This window comes from Lacerta agilis, chromosome 2, assembly GCF_009819535.1.
Source record: "Lacerta agilis isolate rLacAgi1 chromosome 2, rLacAgi1.pri, whole genome shotgun sequence".
Lineage (NCBI taxonomy): Eukaryota > Metazoa > Chordata > Lepidosauria > Squamata > Lacertidae > Lacerta > Lacerta agilis.
In genome coordinates this window covers 108,365,799-108,387,800 of record NC_046313.1, presented here as the reverse complement: position 1 = coordinate 108,387,800, position 22,002 = coordinate 108,365,799, and the positions used below count along the sequence as shown (strand labels likewise).

Genomic DNA, 22,002 nt, shown 5'->3' with positions numbered 1-22,002 from the left:
GAAGAACCCAGGTCGAATCTGCTGCATTTCCCTGGAGAACAACTGCCGGTCAGTGTAGACAATACTACATTACTTGGACCCATGGTCTGAACTGAGGGATGGGGCGGTAGGGTGGGTGGGTTGCAATGGGGCTGGCAGCCAAAGCCTGCTGGAGAAGGAGTGGGACTGTAGCTCAGCAACATGCAAAAGGTCCAGCCTGGGTTCAGTCCCTGGCATTACCAGTTGTAAAAGGAAGTTGAAAGGAATCTGGTGGCAGGCAATGGGAAGGAGAGGCTTGCTGCCAGTAACATTCCAGAAAGGTGGTTGCTGCTGGTTTCTTGGGGCAGAAATCCTGGACAGCCCCTGGCAAGTAAAGTGATGAGGGTCTGGTACTTTTATGGGCTGGAACCTGCTTTGTCAGATGCTGACCTAAGCATGTGGGTCCCTAGGCCTGCAAAACAATATCCCATGATTTTTTTAAAAATGGACTTGTTTTGTTTTTAAAGGTGCCCCTTTAAAATCCTGCTTGCTATCCCTGGTTGGTTTTGTAAGCTGAAGGAAGCTTGAGGGAAGCGATCTTTTTCTGCCCTTATATCCTTGCTTAGGGTAGCTGTTTCCAGGAGCGAGAAGATTGCTTCTCTTTGTGTATGGATTTATTCCTCTCCCTTCCTGCCTCTGGAAAAAATCAATCGCCATCTGTCCCTGTTTTTCCCCTGGTCCCCTTTTGGACGTCTTGATCCAGAGACCGAGGCTACAATACACACCCTATGCTTTGTTGTTGTTGTTGTTCAGTCGTTCAGTTGTGTCCGACTCTTCGTGACCCCATGGACCAGAGCACGCCAGGCACCCCTATCCTTCACTGCCTCCTGCAGTTTGGCCAAACTCATGCCAGTCGCTTCGAGAACACTGTCCAACCATCTCATCCTCTGTCGTCCCCTTCTCCTTGTGCCCTCCATCTTTCCCAACATTAGGGTCTTTTCCAGGGAGTCTTCTCTTCTCATGAGGTGGCCAAAGTACTGGAGCCTCAACTTCAGGATCTGCCCTTCCAGTGAGCATTCAGGGCTGATTTCTTTAAGAATGGATAGGTTTGATCTTCTTGCAGTCCATGGGACTCTCAAGAGTCTCCTCCAGCACCATAATTCAAAAGCATCAATTCTTCAGCGATCAGCCTTCTTTATGGTCCAGCTATGCTTAATGCACACAAATTACCCCAGAGAAGGCTGGGAGCTGCAGTTCTGCACGGGACAAGCTACAGTTCCCAGGATTATTTGTGAAGGAGCAAGATGCTTAAAATGTAAAGTGTGTGTACAGTCTGTCTAGAGCTGGATTTCCTGGCACCGGGAAAGGGAGCTTTTCTCCAGGAGACACTGGCTGATGAGCACATAAGAAGAGTGTTGCTGGATCAGGGCAAAGGAACATCTAGCCCAGCAACCTATTCTCACACAGATATCTATGGGAAGCTCACAAACAAGACCCGTGCCAGGCCAAAGTCTAGTCCAGCATCCTGTTTTCACAGTGGCCAACCAGATGCCTGTGTAGGAAGCCAGCAAGCAAGACCTTGAGCACAAGAGAACTCTCACAATCCTGGATAGCTCAGTTGGTTAGAGCGAGGTGCTGATAAAGCCAAGGTTGCAGGTTCGGCCCCCGTAAGGGACAGCTGCGTATTCCTGCATTGCAGGGGGTTGGACTAAATGATCCTCAGGGTTCCTTCCAGCTCCACAATTCTGTGATCTTTTGATTCCTCTCCTGTAGTTTCCAGGCAACTGGTATTTAGAAGCATTATTGCCTCTGATACTGGGGGACGGACGGACGCAGAGAGTATTTTCCTCCGAGAATTTGTCTAATCCCCTCCTAAAGCTGCCCAAGACAAAAGCTGTTAACAAAATAAAGTCATGAAACAATTAAATCCACACACACACACACACACACACACGAGCACAGAACAATTAACTGAAGCAGCAGCAGCAGCAAGCTAAAATCGGTTTCAATAAGACCAAAAATAAAAGTTTCAGTGACATTAACGATATAAAATGTAACCCAGCATCAATTAAAAACAGGCTGAAAAATCCAGGTTTGTTTAAATACAGTGGTACCTCGGGTTAAGAACTTAATTCGTTCCGGAGGTCCGTTCTTAACCTGAAACTGTTCTTAACCTGAAGCACCACTTTAGCTAATGGGGCCTCCCGCTGCCGCTGCACTGCCAGAGCACGATTTCTGTTCTCATCCTGAAGCAAAGTTCTTAACCTGAAGCGTTATTTCTGGGTTAACGGAGTATGTAACCTGAAGCGTATGTAACCTGAGGTACCACTGTACCCAGGAGGCTGCGTCTTCAAATAGGCATTTCCTCTGAGTGAGAGAAGGGGTGAATGTGTCTTTTAAAAAGATGCTTGCCACCTGAACTTTCATGTATTAAAATAATTTATATTGAAATCTGCTGCCTGATTAATCAGGAGCAGGTTTTGAAATCTTTCCAACTGAATGAATTTACAGCACAGTACACTGCTTAACAAGCTTTGCAGCCCTAATGATTTTTGCTGTCGGCTGTATCTGCTGTGGTAGCTCAGTTGGTAGAGCATGAGGCTCATAATCTCAGGGTTGTGGGTTCAAGCACCACCTTGGGCAAATGATTCCTGCATTGCAGGGGGTTGGACTAGATGACCCTCGGGGGACCCTTCCAACTCCTCAATTTTATACATCTATGAGTCTATGGATCTCTTGGCTGTTGGATCATAGCTGTCTATCACGCTCCTTGGGGGTCACACTTTCAACTAAAGAGAAGCACTTTCCCAGTCTTTGAGAGGCTAGCCAAGTAAGTTTTGGCTTCATACCTGAGATTTAAGTGGTGTGTACTTGGTTCACACGTGCACACCTTCGTTATGACAAAGCCTAGTTTAGCAGCAAGAATAAAACAGGTTTTATTCTATCAGAAAAAAATGTTTCCCAGTGATGACATCTTTGTTGAATTTATACTATTCATTAACTGGCGTTGATTCCAGCCTTCAAGTTGTAATCTTTAAAGCAGTTTAAAAACTAGGAGGACTAGAAACATGCTCTTTTTTTCCTCTTTCGGAAAAAAAACCATGAGAATGCGTGGCGTGTTACACTCTGTGTGCAAATATGCCATTTGCGTGCTTTCACAGCTCTGGGTGGAGAGTAGAAAGAATGTGCCCTCCACCTTCCTAGGAAATTACAGTCTGTTTTTTTTAGTTCATGAAGTTTCTGGTTGGTCTGGGTTTTTTTGTTTCTAATCCTGGGTGTGTATTTGTAACATATATTCTTTGCCTGCAGGTGCTTCTGACATGTTGCATTTGGATGGATTTGGCAAACGGTGATCTTGATAAATGATACGAGCCACGGGGAGCACAGAGGAAGACAAAGCTGATCCATCAGTAGGTATCTATTCTGTCGTCTGCTCAGAGTTGAAGCAGAGAATCTAGAACCTGGTTTTTGGATTTCCATCGGGGAGGCAGACTAGACCTTAGGAGGCCCAGATCAAGAAATCAAATAGAAACTCTGGGTGCTCCAGAAACAAAAGCCCAAGGTACTATCCGGACTGAGACAGGATCAGAACACCGTAGTAAGGAAGCTACAATTAGAATTCTGGAGAGAAATAAATACAGGCCTCGAGGATCCAGAAAAACCAATCCAGAAACACCGCCCATCCTTCGGCTTAGTCTGAGCAGGTTGTTGAATACAGATAAGTTATAGAAGTTCCAGCTCTTGCAGCGATTTACAGCTGCCAAGAACTACATGGAGGCTCAGAAGGGCGCAGGATTTCCTTCCGCCGCCCCTCACCTCTGAACCCATGGAAAGCCTCAACAATTTCTGCCGCCTCTGCGGCGCGGTGCTTCGCGGCAACCACCGGCGATGGCTCTTTAGCCGCAGTGGGGGCAGCTCACGCCCGGACCTGCAAGTGGTGCTGTCCTACGTCCTCAGCCGGGAGCCCCCCCAGCGCGGCGACGGGCGGGGGGAGTTCTTGTGTGGGAAATGCGCCCAGGCCTTGGGCCGGGTGTACCGTTTTGACACGGTCATCGCCCGGGTGCAAGCCCTCTCCATCGACCGCCTCCAGCGCCTGCTCTCGGAGAAGGACCAGCTGGCTCGCACCCTCCGCCACATCCACGCGCAGCGGTTCCCGGATGATGCCGGCGCCACGTTCTCCTACGTGGGCCAAGAGATCTCCGCCAGCATCGCGGATCTGCCCCACGTGCGTTACCAGCGCCTCCTGCAGGACGACATGGCCCTCTCTCAGTACGAGTGCTGGGCCGGCGACGCCGACGGCAGCTGCCCGGGGACGCCGTGCCGGTCGCGGCAGTGCCGCAGCTGCCACGGGCTCCGGGTGGAGGATTCGGATTATGAGTGGGTGTGCCGGACCCCGAGGCGGCTGGGGGTACTGTCTCCCGGCTTCCCCCTCTGCCGGGACAAGTCGCAGAGCATGCCCACGGTCCACCGCGCTGGCTCCCGTGCCTCGCTCCGCTCACAGAGCTTGGGAGACGCTGAGTCTTGCTCGATGCTGTCGTTGGACACACTGCCAGAGCCGGACGTGGCCTGGGAGGCTCTGAGGGCACTGAGGGGCATCGAGAGGAAACGGCTGCGGGTGCCGGCGGGCAGCAAGATCCCGGTGCTGGCCAGGAACAGGCATGTGCCCACTCCTCGGAGGGAGAGCCCCTTGGGAGAGGAGGCCTTTGAAGAGATGGTGGATGAGTTCCTGCCGCTGGAGTTGAAGGTGAGAGGCAGTCAAGTGAGGTCTTCTCTGAGGATCTTTGCTTAAATCATTCCTGCTCAAGGATCCATGCAGCCAAACTACTTTAACGCTGTGGCATATTTGTGAGCTAAGCTGTCAGGGAGCCAGGCCGCAATAAATCAGACTTGAGTACGTGAAGTTAACTCTTTATTAGAAGAAACAAGGCCTGCTCAGGGGAGCCAGGCCTAATGAGCACAGCAATTCTTCTTGGTAGATCTTGGCCCTATGAGGCCAAGATTAAAGATTCCCGCCTTCCCACAGCTGCTGTAAGTTTCCTTCTCTCCTGGGTCCTTCCCAAGCAATCTGAGACTCTGCCATCTTGCCTGTCTGTGCTCCTCCCTCTTCATACCTCTTTGGGTCCTGGGAGACTGTAGGGAGAGGACCTTGTCACAGCAGGAGGGGGAGACCTCCTGGACTCTTCATCAGCCTGACTCATCTCTGCCTCTTGCCCTCCCTCCTCTCCTGATTCCGCTTCTGCTTCTGGACTGCTCTCTGCCACAGCTTCTTCCTGCTCACTAAACCCTGTTGCCTTTGCAGCTTCCAACCCTCCTCTTCCCTGTCTGTTCCCTCTTTTTGCTCTGACTACTCATCATCCATCCACCACCGCTCCCTGGGCTCTAAGCCTTCTTCCCTTGGGGGTTCCCCAACTGCTGCCTCCCACCATTCCTCTGCATCCAGCCGGACCACGGCATAAGCCATGGTTTGTTTAGCCCAAGGGTTGCCTGTGTAGATGTCAGATTTAACCATGGTTTGTTTGATGCCAGGAACCACAACATGCAGCTGCCGTTTGTTATTGGTGTATGAACCTCCTAAACACCCACCAAACTAAAGAGGTAGAACCAGCTTGGGCGGTGGGGGGACGACAACGACAAAACAAACCTTGAGGAAATAAACCATAGTTTGTTTGCTCATTTCTGAGATAACCCAGGAACTGTCGAAGCAAACCATGGTGCCGACTGGGTTCAAATTCCCACCCAGCCATGGCTGACCTTGGGCCAGATGCTTCCTCTCAGCCAAACCTACCTCGCAGGGTTCTTGTGTGGGTAAAATGGAGACGGGAGGAGCAATGCAAGCTGCCTTCAGCTCCTTGGAGGAGCCTAGAAGTTAAGAGGCGGTTTTTGGTGGGAAAATGCGGCAAGACTATCCAACACAAAAGCAGCCTGTCTGCTTGATTCTGGCCCCGAAACCTGTGGTTTAATTCCTCCCCTGCCCCCACGAGACCCTAAGTAGGAGGAGACACCCCTGGGTGAGGACTTGAGGCCTGGCAAGCCCTCTCACCCGCATAGATCTTGCCCCACGGGAATCCTCCCGGTCTAACCCTGTTTTCTTTCCCTAAGTTCCAAGCTCAGCAGATGGTGCATCAGGGTGTGCAAGGGGCGTATGAGAACCTGAAGCAGCGGCTTGAGGCTGCCGAAGAAGAACTCAGGAGCTTTCAGGAGAAGCCGGGAGAGGACATGAAGCCGGTAGAGCCATTTTGCTTTGGGGCCTTCCAGGCTGGGCAGGGGAGGGAAGACTGGCCAGGTTGCCCTTTGCTTCATTCCCGAATTGCAAGCTCTGCATAGGGAGCTCTGGAGCCTTCAGACCATGGCGTCATATAGTTCAGGATTGTCTGCACTGACCGGCAGCTGCTTTTTTTAGACAGCAACCTCTCCCAGCCTGCCTGGAGATGCCGGGGATTGAACCTGGGACCTTGTGCATGCAAAGCAGAATTTCCACCACTGAGCTATGGCACTTGCAACATTCTCTTACCGACTAAGTTGATGTCACCTGCACTGGGCACCTTTGGGTATTATTATTATTATTAATAATAATAATAATAATATTTATATCCCGCCCTCCCTGGCCAGGTTTGAGCTCAGGGCGGCTAACATCAATGTATATAATACATTAAAACATAGAGTCAAACAATCGATTAAGAAGGGAAGAAGGGTGGGATAGAACTGAATAATAATAATAATAATAATAATAATAATAATAATAATAATGAAAACTCTGGTTCAAAACCTCTGCAGCCTCACAGCTACACACATTTGTGAGAAATGCTTGGGCTGTTGGGGGGTGGGGACCTGAGGAAAAATCCATACCAGCTGCCCCACAGGCTACCTCTGGGAGAAGAAAAGGCTACAGAGTAAATCCAAACAAAATAAAATAAAAAAATCCTTCCAGTAGCACGTTAGAGACCAACTAAGTTTGTTCTTGGTATGAGCTTTCATGTGCATGGTATCTGAAGAAGTGTGCAGGCACACGAAAGCTCATACCAAGAACAAACGTAGCTGGTCTCTAAGGTGCTACTGGAAGGAATTTTTTTATTTTGTTTTGACTGTGGCAGACCAACACGGCTACCTACCTGTAACTAGAGTAAATCCAGAGTGCAACCCATAAGACGGTTGGGTGTTGCCTTGTACGCCTCCTTCCGGCAACTCCTGCTGCCAAGCTGGTGCCAAACGTCTTTCTCTGCTTTCCTTTGTACCACATCAGAGAAGTCGAGAGGAGGGTCTTGCCATCTGGGCAGCCAAGGACCTCCAGAGATGTGGCCCAGCCTTGCACCCTGGGGAGGTGACTTGGGTGCTGCAAAAACAACGCACAGTTACATATTACCAGTCTCTGCAGCAGGGACGCGGATGGCGCTGTGGTCTAAACCACTGAGCCTCTTGGGCTTGCCGATCGGAAGGTTGGCGGTTCGAATCCCGTGACAGGGTGAGCTCCCGTTTCTCTGTCCCAGCTCCTGCCGACCTAGCAGTTCGAAAGCACACCAGTGCGAGTAGATAAATAGGTACCGCTGCGGCGGGAAGGTAAGCGGCGTTTCTGTGTGCTCTGGTTTCCGTCACGGTGTACCGTTGCACCAGATGCGGTTTAGTCCTTCTTGCCCCATGACCCGGAGAGCTCTGTGTGGACAAACGCCGGCTTCCTTAGTCTGAAAGTGAGATGAGCGCTGCAACCCCATAGTCTCCTATGACTGAACTTAAAGCTGCTGCCTGAAAAACTGGGCAACTGCTCCCGGTCAGAGTTGACAGTACTGAGCTGAATAGACTCTGTGAAAAGCACTCAGCTCTGACTCAGTGAAAAGCAGGTTGCCACGTCTTGGTTTAGCACTGCCTCTTGATGTTAGGACCTGGTCACTGTTTCCTTTTTGCTCCCTTCCCTGCCCTCTTGGGCCTACCTCAGAATTTTGTCCAAAACTGTTGTTTTGTTTCATTCCCCAATATTAGGAGGCTGAGATTTCGCCGGAGGTGAAGGCCGCCAGTAGTCAAGAGCGGCTGATTCAGCGGCTGGCAAGGTGTCTGCAGAGCAAGGAAAGGGCCTTACAGGTGAGGAGAGAGAGGGGGGGGACAACACCTTGGCATCCCATGCTGTGATAGAGTGGCCCATCCTAATCTCTCAAGCGGGTGAAAATGACGAATCGGAGGTGCAGGCTTCCCATGGAGGCATCCGGTCAGCCACAGTGAGAACATGAAGCTGGCTGGGCCTGATCCTGCAGGACTCTTCTTATGTAGAATGGGGAACCTGACTGGGGCTGCTGTTTTTTGTCACAACCCCTAATACCTTTTCCTGCATGGGTCTCCTCAAGCCCTCTATTGGTGGTTCTCTGATAGCTTTCTCTGGGTGGCGCTGTGGTCTAAACCACTGAGCCTCTTGGGCTTGCCAATTGGAAGGTTGGCGGTTCGAATCCCCTCGACGGAGTGAGCTCCCGTTGCTCTGTCCCAGCTCCTGCCCAACCTTGCAGTTCGAAAGCACACCAGTGCAAGTAGATAAATAGGTACCGCTCTGGCGGGGAGGTAAACTGCGTTTCTGTTATGGTGTCCCGTTGCGCCAGAAGCGGTTTAGTCATGCTGGCCACATGAACCAGAAAGCTGTCCGTGGACAAACGCCGGCTCCCTCAACCTTGAAAGCAAGATGAGCGCCACACCCCATAGTCACCTTTGACTGGACTTAATCATCCAGGGGTCCTTTACCTTTTTTACTGATACCTTTCTTTGGGTGCCGCAGTCCAGAGACATTCAAAGGACAGCAGTGCAAGGACAGGGCTTTAGAGGGGATTAGTCCTGTATTTGTGGAACATTCCATTTTTATGGCACAAGGCCTTTCGGCACTGATGTTGTGCTGTTTCAGTGGCCTCCCCCCCCCCTTTTTAACCAAAGTTGTTGTTCTTGGGCTGTGGGAGAGAGGTGGGGTTTTTTGGCATGAACTTTTGAAGTAGCAGTGAGGAACTTCAGCGGCCCTCCATTCTTCTCTGAGTGGCCCTCAGGACTCTCCTCAAACCAGTGCTCCTCCCCAGCCCTCAATTGCATCTCCCTTGAGTGATTTTTCTTCTTCTTGCTGGAATGTCTCATTGACTTTTTATAAGGACTCTTGCATGCTTAAGTTGAGAATAGAGAGGGACTGAGTCTTGGAACAGCTTCAAAAGCTAGATTTCTGTCTGTTTTGAGGACCAAAGTTTCCCCGATTCAAATTCTCCCCCTGCTTGCTGAGCTTCCTTGAGCCAGTGGTGTGCTCCAGCATAATTTTGTATGCTGCTTTGAGCTCCCTGGAATAAGGAAACTTAAAGCTTACTGTGAAATGATCTATAATGAATTGAAAAACATGTTTAAAATAACATTTGTAAAAACAGCAACCTTCCTTTTGGGAATTATAGGGACAGAACTACCCAAACTGTACAGAAATTTATTCATGTATGTGACTACAGTGGCAATAATGTTACTTGCCCAAAAATGGAAAGGAGAAGAAGTCCCAGCAAAAGAAGAATGGATACGAAAACTTAAGGAATATGCAGAAATGGCGAACCGGAAGAATAAGAAATCAAGATAACAAACTTTTTATAAAAAGAATGGAAATGGTTTATTGAATATTTACAAACAAACTGTAAACAGATAAGCACTTGGGCAGGATTATTGTAATAACCTGCAGTTTTACAAGAGTATATATTTAATGTAGATGAACAAATGAGCAAATTAAGTTAATTTGGATAAGCAGAAAATATTTAAAATAAATTTAAGGAACCGCAGAAAGAGGGGGGAAGGAAGTTGAGCTTTGAAATAATTAAAATGATTGAAAAATCAGAGAAATGTATAAACCTGAAAAGCATAAATAAAATAAAAAAGCAGCATAGAAGTTAAAACGATTGCAAAATTATTGAAATGTATGAAATTGAAGATTATGAATAAAATAATTTTAAGAAGGGAAGGGGTAGGACGTAGGAGAGGATTTCAGCTCCTCAACATAAAGCTCTCTCCCTCTCTCCCTCTCTCTCTCATCCTCTTTCTCTCCCCCAGGACTGTCTTATCCTCTTTCAGTCTCTTGGCTCTCCAGAGGTCAAGCCCACCATGCTGGAAGCCCTGATAAAGCAAATGGCCCATCGCCTGAAGGAGAGAGACCAGGCCTTAGAGGTAACGGGAGGGTATGGAGCCAGAAATACCCTGATCACTGAGGCTCACGATCCACACATCCAATTTCCGCTTTAACAGCCATGGAGAATCCTGGGAACTTTAGTTTTAAGGGTGCTGGGGATTGGAGGTCGATGCGGTCAGCATCATTAACCAGCTACACCTCCCAGGATTCTTTGGGGGAAAGCAGTGGCTGTTAAAAGTGGCGTGAGAGTGTTTTAAATGCACATGCGACCCATGAAAGCTTGTGCCGTAATAAATTTGTTAGGCCGCATCCCCACCATCTATTCAAAGGGCATGTAACGCACTTGGCTAACCTCAAAGAATCTTGGGAACTGTAGTTCCCCCCTCACAGAGCTACAATTCCCAGCGCCCTAAACAAACTACAGTTCATCCCAGGATTCTTTGGGGAGAAGTCATGTGCATTAAATTTCTGTTTTAATCTGCTTTAAATGTATGGATCAGTCTGACACGGTTTTTGCTGCTTTGGAACTTGGGAATCAAAACTCCTCGCTGATCTACTGCCAGTCCTCCGGGGATCTACCAATATTGCTGCTGTTGTTGTTTATTGAGTTTATATACCGCCCTATACCAAGAGGTATATCTTAAAAAGCATCTTAAAAAGCAAAGACATCACCTTGCCGACAAAGGTCCGTATAATTAAAGCTATGGTTTTCCCAGTAGTAATGTATGGAAGTGAGAGCTGGACCATCAAGAAGGCTGATCGCCGAAGAATTGATGCTTTTGAATTATGGTGCTGGAGGAGACTCTTGAGAGTCCCATGGACTGCAAGAAGATCAAACCTATCCATTCTTAAAGAAATCAGCCCTCAGTGCTCACTGGAAGGGCAGATCCTGAAGTTGAGGCTCCAGTACTTTGGCCACCTCATGAGAAGAGAAGACTCCCTAGAAAAGACCCTGATGTTGGGAAAGATGGAGGGCACAAGGAGAAGGGGACGACAGAGGATGAGATGGTTGGACAGTGTTCTCGAAGCAACTAGCATGAGTTTGGCCAAACTGCGGGAGGCAGTGAAGGATAGGCGTGCCTGGCGTGCTCTGGTCCATGGGGTCACGAAGAGTCGGACACGACTGAACGACTGAACAACAACAACATACCAAGAGGTCACAGAAAAGATCACCACATATATAATCAGAATAAAAATAACAAACCAATAACACCCCCCGAAAAGAGCCACATTTTGAAAGGGTGTTGTTGTTCAGTCGTTCAGTCGTGTCCGACTCTTCGTGACCCCATGGACCAGAGCGCGCCAGGCACACCTATCCTTCACTGCCTCCCGCAGTTTGGCCAAACTCATGTTAGTAGCTTCGAGAACACTGTCCAACCATCTCATCCTCTGTCGTCCCCTTCTCCTTGTGCCCTCCATCTTTCCCAACATCAGGGTCTTTTCCAGGGAGTCTTCTCTTCTCATGAGGTGGCCAAAGTACTGGAGCCTCAACTTCAGGATCTGTCCTTCTAGTGAGCACTCAGGGCCGATTTCCTTGAGAATGGATAGGTTTGATATTCTTGCAGTCCATGGGACTCTCAAGAGTCTCCTCCAGCACCATAATTCAAAAGCATCAATTCTTCGGCGATCAGCCTTCTTTATGGTCCAACTCTCACTTCCATACATTAGTACTGGTATAGGATGTCAAACAGATCAACTGAGGGCCTGGTTAAAAAGGAACGTTTTTGCCTGGCGCCTGAAAGTGTGTAATGAAGGCGCCAGGCGAACTTTCCTGGGGAGAACATTCCACAGACGGGGAATAGGTCCTGATCTGTCATCTTCCCATCCCGTATGTAAGGCAGAGTAAGGCAGCTCCTGGGGAACCTTCATTTTGTCTCCTTCTCTTTGCCCTGACAGAAGACCTTGTCCGGTCACTTCCTGGCGTTGGAGTCTGTGCACCATGAGGTGAGGCACCTACAAGAGGTGCTGAAGGACAAAGACGCCGACCTGGCAAGACTTGGCACTGCCCTCCGCACAGGAGAGGAGACCTTGCATGTATGAACGCAGAGGGGGTGTACTGTGACCGAGGGAGGAGGGGCCTGAAACTATGGACAATATGGTGGGAGGTTATTTGCACTGCAACACAGTGGGAAAATTGATTTGAGTCCTGGCCTCTCCTGTGGGCAAGGCGGGTGATTTTAAATATATATCTATATGCATAGATGCGGGACGCAGGTGGCGCTGTGGGTTAAACCACTGAGCCTAGGGCTTGCCGATCAGAAGGTTGGCGGTTCGAATCCCCGCGACGGGGTGAGCTCCCGTTGTTTGTTCCCTGCTCCTGCCAACCTAGCAATTCAAAAGCACATCAAAGTGCAAGTAGATCAATCGGTACCACTCCAGCGGGAAGGTAAACGGCGTTTCCGTGCGCTGCTCTGGTTCGCCAGAAGCGGCTTTGTCATGCTGGCCACATGACTCGGAAGCTGTACACCGGCTCCCTCAGCCAGTAAAGCAAGATGAGCGCCGCAACTCCAGAGTTGTCCACGACTGGACCTAATGGTCAGGGGTCCCTTTAACTTTACCTTTACCTATATGCATAGATATGTATATTTCTATTTTTTAAAAAAATTGGGGCTATGTTTCTTTCCAAATGTAATTCTGGATAAACCCTGATTGGGACTTCTGGATTTCAACAAACAGCCAAGAACTAAGTTTCTAGTCTTCTTGGCTACAAAGGCATGTTGACCTGACATGCCAGATAAATGTAGGGTGGGCCTTTGCTTCGTACTTTAATAATAATAATAATAATAATAATAATAATAATAATAATTATTATTATTATTTGTACCCCACCCATCTGGCTGGATTTCCCCAGCCACTCTGGGCGGCTTCCAACAAAAATCAGATACAAAAATGTCACACATTAAAAACTTCCCTGAAAAGGGCTGCCTTCAGGTTTTTTCTGAATGTCAGGTAGTTGCTTATCTCTTTGACCTCTGATGGGAGGGCGTTCCACAGGGCGGGTGCCACTACCGAGAAGGCCCTCTGCCTGGTTCCCTGTAACTTGGCTTCTCGCAGTGAGGGAACCGCCAGAAGGCCCTCGGTGCTGGACCTCAGTGTCCGGGCTGAACGATGGGGGTGGAGACGCTCCTTCAGGTATACAGGACCTTTAAGAAGGATGTGGGGAGCAGCGCGGCATCATGGGAAATGTAGCCCTTTTCACCAACTTGTGTTCTCACTTTGTCTTGTTTGCTTTTCACATCTTTCCTTCTAGTATGTATTTTTTTTTTAAAGAAGAAAATTACGTGGCATTTGCAAACATTTTTTTAAAAAAACAGTCCATTGTTTGCTGGGGGTAATTAATCTGGATTCTTCCAGGGTTAGACAGACAATCCCGGATACGAAAAGTTTGCTGGGTTTAGCAGTCAGGATTCTGTGGTTGCTAAGAGGCACCGATGACACGGTTGCTCTGTGAGGACAAAGGAGGATCCGTGAAAATAAGATCGCTTTCTCCTGTTCTGGGGATTTGTCTTGTCTAACCTTTGCAATTGCCCCCCCCTCTTCCTCCAGGCGTTGCGCGAGGTGCTACATCAGAAGGATCGGGAAATCCAGCGGCTGGAATCTCTCTCCGCCTCGACCCGCGGATCCTGGCAGCAGCGGGACCAAACTTTGCTCCTGGCCCTGAAGGAGAAGGAAGCCTTAATCAAAGCCCTCCAGGAAGCGCTCGCCAGCAGCACCAAGGATGTGGAGGTTAGCTACTGCTAGGTTTCTAGTCCTCATGGCGTCAGGCGGCCAAAAGGGCTGAGCCACACCCAGAAAGATCATGCTCGCTCTCCTATGTCAGACATTCTCATGGCACAGTTAGCTCTAGTGAAATGCATAGGAGATGATGTGGTCTCCTCCTTGGCAATGCTAGAATACCACAGGATTTTTGAAATTTAACATGTGCAATCTCCCTGATACCATCGTAAGCGCCAGCCATCATGAACGCAATGGAACACAGGTCTGGAGGGGCCCCAAGACCTTTCTCTCAATGGTCAACTGAAATTTGTTGTTGTTGTTGTTGTTGTTCAGTCGTTCAGTCGTGTCCGACTCTTCGTGACCCCATGGACCACAGCACGCCAGGCACGCCTATCCTTCACTGCCTCTCGCAGTTTGGCCAAACTCATGCTAGTCGCTTCGAGAACACTGTCCAACCATCTCATCCTCTGTCGTCCCCTTCTCCTTGTGCCCTCCATCTTTCCCAACATCAGGGTCTTTTCTAGGGAGTCTTCTCTTCTCATGAGGTGGCCAAAGTACTGGAGCCTCAACTTCAGGATCTGTCCTTCTAGTGAGCACTCAGGGCTGATTTCTTTGAGAATGGATAGGTTTGATCTTCTTGCAGTCCACTGAAATTTACCCTCCCGTAATTGAGGTCCATGGCTCTATTCCTGCAAAAACAACAACAACGAATATTTCCCCTCTTCTATGTGGCAGCCCTTCCGATATCTGAGAGATTCCTCATACGGTGCTTCTTTTCCGTGCTATTTCCTTACTTTTATTCAGATGATTTATATACCACTTAATTGCAAGAGCCTCTCAAGTGGCGTCAGCCATCTTCATTGCCTCAGGAACATTTGCAGAGGCATGGAAATATCGATGATTGGGTTTTCAGGTTTCTTTCTTGGGGAAAGCAGACAAAGAGATACATGGGCAGGCGCACCATTTTTTAGAGTACACGTTTAAAGCACATGACTTCTCCCAAAGAATCCTGGGAATGGCAGCTTCCTCGTCACAGAGCTGCAATTCCCAGTACCCTTAACAAGCTAGTTTTCCCAGGATGCTTTGGGTGGGGGGTGTCATGTGGTTAAAACACACATTGGATGTGCTTTAACGCATGGTGTGGATCTGTCCCCTGCCACTCCCTTTCCGCCTCTCTCCTGCAAGACCTCTCGTGTCTTTCTCCACCCAAGGCGCTCGCCAATTCCCTCGGCAGCTCCGACTTCGCCCCAGGGCTGCTCCAGAGGATCCAGGAGAAGGAAGACTTGCTGGCCCGGTCTTTGGCTGAGCAGGAGGAGATCAGAGCCCAGTGGCAGAGGCGCCTGGAAGCTGTGGAAGATGCAGCTTCTGCCACGGAACAGGAGCTGCAGGTAGCTATGAGAAGGAGCACACAGGGCACTCTGTGATAAATAGGTACCACTCTGGCGGGAAGGTAAACGGCGTTTCCGTGCGCTGCTCTGGTTCGCCAGAAGCAGCTTTGTCATGCTGGCCACATGACCCAGAAGCTGTATGCCGGCTCCCTCGGCCAATAAAGCGAGATGAGCGCCGTCCCTGGCCCCCGAGCTCACACCTCGGGGACTGGATATAGCAAATCTTGACATCGCCTTGGGGCTGCCACCCCCAACAAGCGAATTTCTTCTCCGAAGTAGCTCATTCATTTCTTCCCATCTTTCCATCCATCCTCTCAGCTCTTTGACAAGATTTCCTTCCAAAGTGTCAAAAGTTTTGTTAGCCTCCTCTGTGGGCAGTTGGTTCCATTTCAGACCCCCACACAAGACTTTAACTTTTCTGTAAATTAGTTCCACCTTCAATGCAGTGAGCCTTTGTTCATCTGTTAGTCCAGAGTTCAATACCAGTTCAAGGACAAAACCCAGCATACTGGCAGAGGAGGAGGAAGTGGGTGTCATATTTCTTCTCCTGTCTCTTTGTTCGTCGCCATTTTCCTGAGCTGGAGCGCAAACACCGCAACTTTAAATAGAGATATTTTCCGCTAGTTAGCTTCCCAAGGAAAAAGTTTGCCAGTCTCATGTGTCAATTTTAAATACTTTATAACCAGTTCTTTGGCAGCAATCCCTGATATTGGTTAGTTCTTAGGCTCGAAGGGAGGGAGGCAGGCTGCCATTCTCCTTCCCCCCGGATCGTTCCAAAAACACGATTTCTGCCGAGATTATTTACTCACGACCACCGGGTTCCTTTAGCTCCGTTCTTCACAGGTAGAACTTGGACGCTCACCGCGGGCTTTGCCGCCGCATTTGCATCCCGGTTGGGGCATATCCCCGTAAGCCCGGCTCCGTTGTCCCTTCACCCCCACTCCCCCTTTACAGGGGGGTAGGGGAAGGGTTCGGAGCCTCCACGGGCACAGCCGGGGAGCCCAGGGTGCGGGACGCTCTTCCCGCACCCCAACCGGAGCCGCGCGCTGCGGTAGCGCGGCTCCTAACCCCCGGGATGGATCGGGCGCCTCGCAGCCGAAGCAGCCCCGACCACCCGCTATGGCGTCGCCAGCCGGAAGAATTAAGGTATTTACAAGAAGAAAAGGAATGTTACAAAGAACCGGAGAAGCTGAGAGAGGGAGAGTTGGATACCTCGGAGCTCGTGGCAAGGAGAGTGTTGGACTGTGCCTGGATTTGTGGACGTTGGGAGAGGGAAGTTGCATGGAAGTTCAGTGCTGATGCCATCAGGAGAAGAAGAATGGACAGAGGGGGTGTGGGGTGAAGCACTAAGTAAAAGCTAAAGCAATCTGTTATGGTATTTTGAAATCGGAGGGTGAACACTGTCAACAATAGTTTGTTTTATTATTTGGTTGAATATGAAAAGAGATATTTCAAGTTTCTATGTTATTAGCAGCAGTTCAAAGGATAGAAGAGATAGATCTGATGAGGATGATTTGTGAGGATTTATGAGGATGTAGTATAAATGAAGTCATTTTAAGTGGTTTAAGTTTATAGATTAAGATGATTAAGACTAAGATGAAGATTAAGATGAATGCGTTACTTTATATATATAGTTAAGTTTAATTTTTTTTTTTTTTAAAAATGAAGAGGTTATGAAGTAGATTATGGATATAAACTCGAAGGTGAAAAGGCAGGGGAAGTCAACTGTCAAGATTGGAAAAAGAAATTTTTTTTTTGCAGATGTTCAATTAAGAAGAAAAATCATGGCAATCTTTGTATGTGTAATTGTATTTGTTGTGTTTGTGTATAAATGTAGGTGTGGTGAAGGTTGTATGTTGTTATAAGTAAAAATGTCAATAAATTCTTATAAAAAAAAAAAAAAAAAAATAAAGCGAGATGAGCGCCACAACCCCAGAGTCGTCCGCGACTGGACTTAATGGTCAGGGGTCCCTTTACCTTTACGTTTACCCCTTTCCTGTCTACTCTCTTGCACGTGACTCAGGTTCATTAGCAGGCCTTAGGGTTGTAGCCAGCCAACCAACAAAGCAGATCCCACAAGCCTGAAGTTTGTCCTGCACCAGCCAGGTGACAATAACGGAAAGGCCGGGATTCTCAGCCTTCTCCATCTCGTTGCAGGAGCAGCTGCGCCGGCATTCGCAGGACGCCCGAGAACGGGCGCAGGAAGCGGAAAAGCTGCGCAGGCGCCTGGCGCAAGCAGAGGCAGAGCTCACCCAGGGAGCTGCAGCTCTGGAGGAGCATCGCGAAGAAGTTGCACGGCTACAGGGGATGGAGGCAGTGAAGGAGCAGGTCCTGGAGGTGAGCAGTTTTGGTTTTGTTTTCAAAAAAGGGCCTCTTGGGAGAAGACGAGACTAGGATGCTCCAGACATGGAAAAGCAGGTCAAGAGCCAGAGTGCACCTGCCAGACTTTCCCTTAGAACCTCAAAATCCTGTGACTACAATTTTGTGTGTGCAGGAAATGTACATGCACCCTCTCTGCCTGCTGTGCTGTATTATTACATGATCCAGAGGACCTCGCTCTGCTTCTTTCTGTTGCATTTCCCCCACTAAATGGAGCTGGCAAGTGGAGCCTTCCTTCTCCGCCCCCCCCAACTTTAAAAATAGGAGCCAAATTAAATATTTCATCAGCAAGGTTTGTGAAAGGCTCTTCCCCGCAGGCTTGGTCTCCCTTTGTTTTACCGCCCTTTTAATTGTTATCGTTCCAGCTTCAGCGGCAGGAAGAAAATGGCAAAGCTTAAAAGCAAAAAAGAAATCTGAGTAAATACAACAATAAGAATCTCTTTTCTTATTGCTCAGCTCATCCTAACATTTACTGCCTGTCCTCAAAGCTGGATTTCTTCTTCTGCTGTGATATCTAGCAAGCTGTTTCGCCACATGGAATTTGCCTGGTTTAATTCCATCTAGTGGCTGACATAGGGATTACACTTTTTGACATCAGGGATGCGGGCGGCGCTGTGGTCAAAACCAGGCATGTCCAACAGGTAGATCGTGATCTACCGGTAGATCACCGGACATCTGCGGTAGATCACTGGTAGATCATTGGCTCCCCCCAAAGAAGCGGGACAACTGTGGCTTCCCTAAAAAAAAAAAAAAAAAAAAAAACCCTCAACATTTTACCTCATCCCTGAAAAAACTCAACAACTGTGACCTGAACCCCCCAAAAGGGGGTAGATCACTGCCAGTTTTTAACTCTGTGAGTAGATCCCAGTCTCTCGGAAGTTGGCCACCCTTAAACCACTGAGCCTCTTGGGCTTGCCGATCGGAAGGTTGGCGGTTCGAATCCCGCGCTATGGGTGAGCTCCCGTTGCTCTGTTCCCAGCTCCTGCCAACCTAGCAGTTCGAAAGCACATCAGAGTGCAGGTAGATAAATAGGTACCACTGTGGCGGGAAGGTAATGACGTTTCCATGCGCTCTGGTTTCTGTCACGGTGTCCCGTTGCACCAGAAGCGGTTTATTCATGCTGGCCACATGACCCGGAGAGCTGTCTGCGGACAAACGCTGGCTCCCTCAAAAGCGAGATGAGCGCTGCAACCCCATAGTTCCCTTTGACTGGACTTAACCGTCCAGGGTTCCTTTACTTTTACCTTACATTTTTTTTGATGGAGGAAGTTGAGCTACAGGGAGTGGCAGTGTGGCACCCATGGTTGCAAAGGTGTCCTTAAGGTCTTCACCTGGTGCCCATAATACCACACAGAGGAGAGAGAGAGAGGAGGAGAGAGGAGAGAGAGAGAGAGAGACCTTGCAAACGAGGCAGTGAGGGATGGTCACCTTCTTCCTTGAAAACTACATAGAGCTGAAGGAGGAAGTTGGAAGAGGTGACGCTCTTTCCCACTTCCTCTTTCCACTCTCTGTGCTTTTCAGAGCTTAGATTAATTCTTCTGGACCCGACATTTACCCAAATCCCTTGGCTCAGAGAAAAGTGTGTGTGTGTGTGTGTGTGTGTGTGTGTGTGTTGACACGCACACACTTTGTCTTGTCTGAAGGTGGGGGTTGCTGATCTGGAGAAGGGAAAGAGACATGAGCAGAGTGGGTGGCACCCATGGGTCACACTCCCCCCAAACCCCAACACGCCCATGGCCTTGGTGATTATGCGGCTGACAGCTGCTTCTGACATCATGATCTCTTTCATCCCCGGCAGGAAGCTTTGCGGGAGGCAGAGGAGAAGGACCGGGTCCTGCAGAAGTTGCAGGAGCTCTGGCTGAAGAGGACGAAGCAGGTGCCAGGGAGAGAAAGTACGTGGCTGGGAGGGGTGCAGAGGGTCGGGATGGGAAGGTGCTGCTCTTTCATAGCAGAGCTCGAGGCCAGCTCAAGATGTTTTGCTGCTTGACATGCACAAGCTGATCTCCCCCCCCCCCAAAAAAAAAGAATTTAATGTGTAGAAACCAACTGAAACTCCACCGGACTCTTATTTGAACACAGGCAATCGCTTTATACCAAGTCAGACAATCTAACTTGGTATTGTCTAAAGCAATGACAAACCTAGACAGCATCTTAAAAAGCAAAGACATCACCTTGCCGACAAAGGTCCGTATAGTTAAAGCTATGGTTTCCCCAGTAGTAATGTACGGAAGTGAGAGCTGGACCATAAAGAAGGCTGATCACCGAAGAATTGATGCTTTTGAATTATGGTGCTGGAGGAGACTCTTGAGAGTCCCATGGACTGCAAGAAGATCAAACCTATCCATTCTCAAAGAAATCGGCCCTGATTGCTCACTAGAAGGACAGATCCTGAAGTTGAGGCTCCAGTACTTTGGCCACCTCATGAGAAGAGAAGACTCCCTAGAAAAGACCCTGAAGTTGGGAAAGATGGAGGGCACAAGGAGAAGGGGACGACAGAGGATGAGATGGTTGGACAGTGTTCTCGAAGCTACTAACATGAGTTTGGCCAAACAGCGGGAGGCAGTGAAGGATAGGCGTGCCTGGCGTGCTCTGGTCCATGGGGTCACGAAGAGTCGGACACGACTAAATAACAACAACATTGTCTACACTGCTGAATTCCCTCAAAGCTGTACTTGTGGATTCCACAGATTGAAGCTGTGACTTTCTGTGTGCAAAGTGGCTCCTCTACTGTAGAGCTCGGGCCCTTTCCCAAAACCAGAGCAGTAGAGACAGGAGGGAGGGGAAAAAAGCACCCAGCTGCACCCCCAGTGGAGCAGGTTCAAAAGAAGCGAGAGGGGACAGGCATTCTGCTGCATCAACCTGGTGCAGCCCCGTTCCAGATGTTTTTGACCACGACTCCCATCAGCCATGGCAGGCACAGCTGTGCTGCCATCTGCTTCAGCATCTTCCAACCATGCTGGCAGGAACTGATCGGGAGCCCGAAGCATCTGCAAGCGTGCTTTATTCAGAGAAGCTTTGTTACGCTGCTTGCAAGGCAATAATACCAGGATGTTGTGGTCTAAACCACTGAGCCTCTTGGGCTTGCCGATCAGGAGGTCAGTGGTTTGAATCCCCGTGACGGAGTGAGCTCCCGTTGCTCCATCCCAGCTCCTGCCAACCTAGCAGTTAGAAAGCACACCAGTGCAAGTAGATAAACAGGTACCTCTGTAGCTGAGATTCCTGCAATGCAGGGGGCTGGACTAGATGACTCTTGGGTTCCCTTCCCCCACTACGATTCTGTTCACAAGTAAGGTCTCATGCTCCTAGATAAGCGGGTGCAGGATCGCAGCTTTCATCGCCATCTTTTTTTAAAAGGTGCCACAGAACTCTTAGTCAGCTGCCGAGATCGGTAACAGACTAAAATATTTCCAGAGGTTGCGGCTGTTGCTGTTGCTGTCGCTGAATTAACAGCGATCTCTCAAGATGTGTCTGCTTCTCATAAGACGAGAACTTGGGTACATCCAATGAGGATGAAAGTTGGGAAATTCAGAGGAAAAGACAAAAGGAAGGACTTTTCCAAATGGTGTGTAGATAAACTGTGTGTTATTCTCTGGCCGCCAACTTAAAGGGACTCCTGGCCATTAGGTCCAGTCATGTCCGACTCTGGGGTTGCGGTGCTCATCTCGCGTTAATGGCCGAGGGAGCCGGCATACAGCTTCTGGGTCATGTGGCCGGTGTGACTAAGCCGCTTCTGGTGAACCAGAGCAGCGCACGGAAATGCCGTTTACCTTCCCACCAAAGCGGTACCTATTTATCTACTTGCACTTTGACGTGCTTTCGAACTGCTAGGTGGGCAGGAGCAGGGACCGAGCAACGGGAGCTCACCCCGTCGCGGGGATTCGAACCGCCGACCTTCTGATCGGCAAGCCCTAGGCTCTGTGGTTTAACCCACAGCGCCACCCGCAACGGCCACCAACTTGGATGGCGTTAAGAGAGGCTCTACCAGTAATGCTTCTGAACACTAGTGGCTGGGAATTTGAGGTGGGGAGAGTGCTCTTTTGCAGAAAAACAGCTCTGACAGTTTTGCTTCCTCCCATTTCCAGGCCAGACTCTCCTGCCTCCTGCCTGCTCTCCGAGCCTTGCCCCTGACTGACCTGAATTGCTCCAGAAATTGAAGAGATGCTGGGACAAAATGAAATTATACTTGATCAGCGGAAGCACTGGACAGAGAGACATATAAAACTGCGGGGGCTGGGGAGTTGCCAGTTGTTGTTTTTTTTAAGAAAGGGGTATTGCATGGTGAGCTTCTGTTCATTCCTGGGGAAGAGGAGCTAATGTACGGGAATTTGATTGCGATTGCATTTTTAATCTGGGTGTGAGGTTAATGGAAATAGTAGGGGGTGCTGGAGTGCAAGCTTCGTGCAACAGGAGCTGTTTCTTAGGAATGCACTGCTGCCTGAAATAACAATACAA

At 49.1% G+C, this 22,002-nt stretch overlaps 1 protein-coding gene across 2 annotated transcripts; it reads left to right on the top strand.

Annotated features, from left to right (window-relative positions):
* Positions 1-3,350: 3,350 nt before the first annotated feature.
* Positions 3,351-22,002, top strand: LOC117042181 (trichohyalin-like). 2 transcript variants are annotated; one of them, XM_033141696.1, is made up of 10 exons: positions 3,351-4,702; positions 6,058-6,183; positions 7,930-8,028; positions 9,991-10,104; positions 11,963-12,100; positions 13,613-13,792; positions 14,995-15,171; positions 17,329-17,508; positions 19,349-19,442; positions 21,633-22,002. In XM_033141696.1, exons 1-10 carry the CDS (start codon positions 3,785-3,787, stop codon positions 21,680-21,682), a joined length of 2,076 nt encoding a protein of 691 aa, XP_032997587.1. In that variant the 5' UTR covers positions 3,351-3,784; the 3' UTR covers positions 21,683-22,002. The 2 variants fall into 2 exon arrangements, with proteins under 2 accessions (XP_032997587.1, XP_032997585.1); XM_033141694.1 differs by having other exon boundaries at positions 21,627-22,002.

Excerpts from the sequence above, each read along its gene's own strand:
- LOC117042181 (XM_033141694.1), top strand. The coding sequence starts at position 3,785 with ATGGAAAGCCTCAACAATTTCTGCCGCCTCTGCGGCGCGGTGCTTCGC. Across the intron at positions 10,105-11,962 it reads AGAGAGACCAGGCCTTAGAG|AAGACCTTGTCCGGTCACTT; the intron begins GTAACGGGAGGG and ends TTGCCCTGACAG. Across the intron at positions 15,172-17,328 it reads CCACGGAACAGGAGCTGCAG|GAGCAGCTGCGCCGGCATTC; the intron begins GTAGCTATGAGA and ends ATCTCGTTGCAG.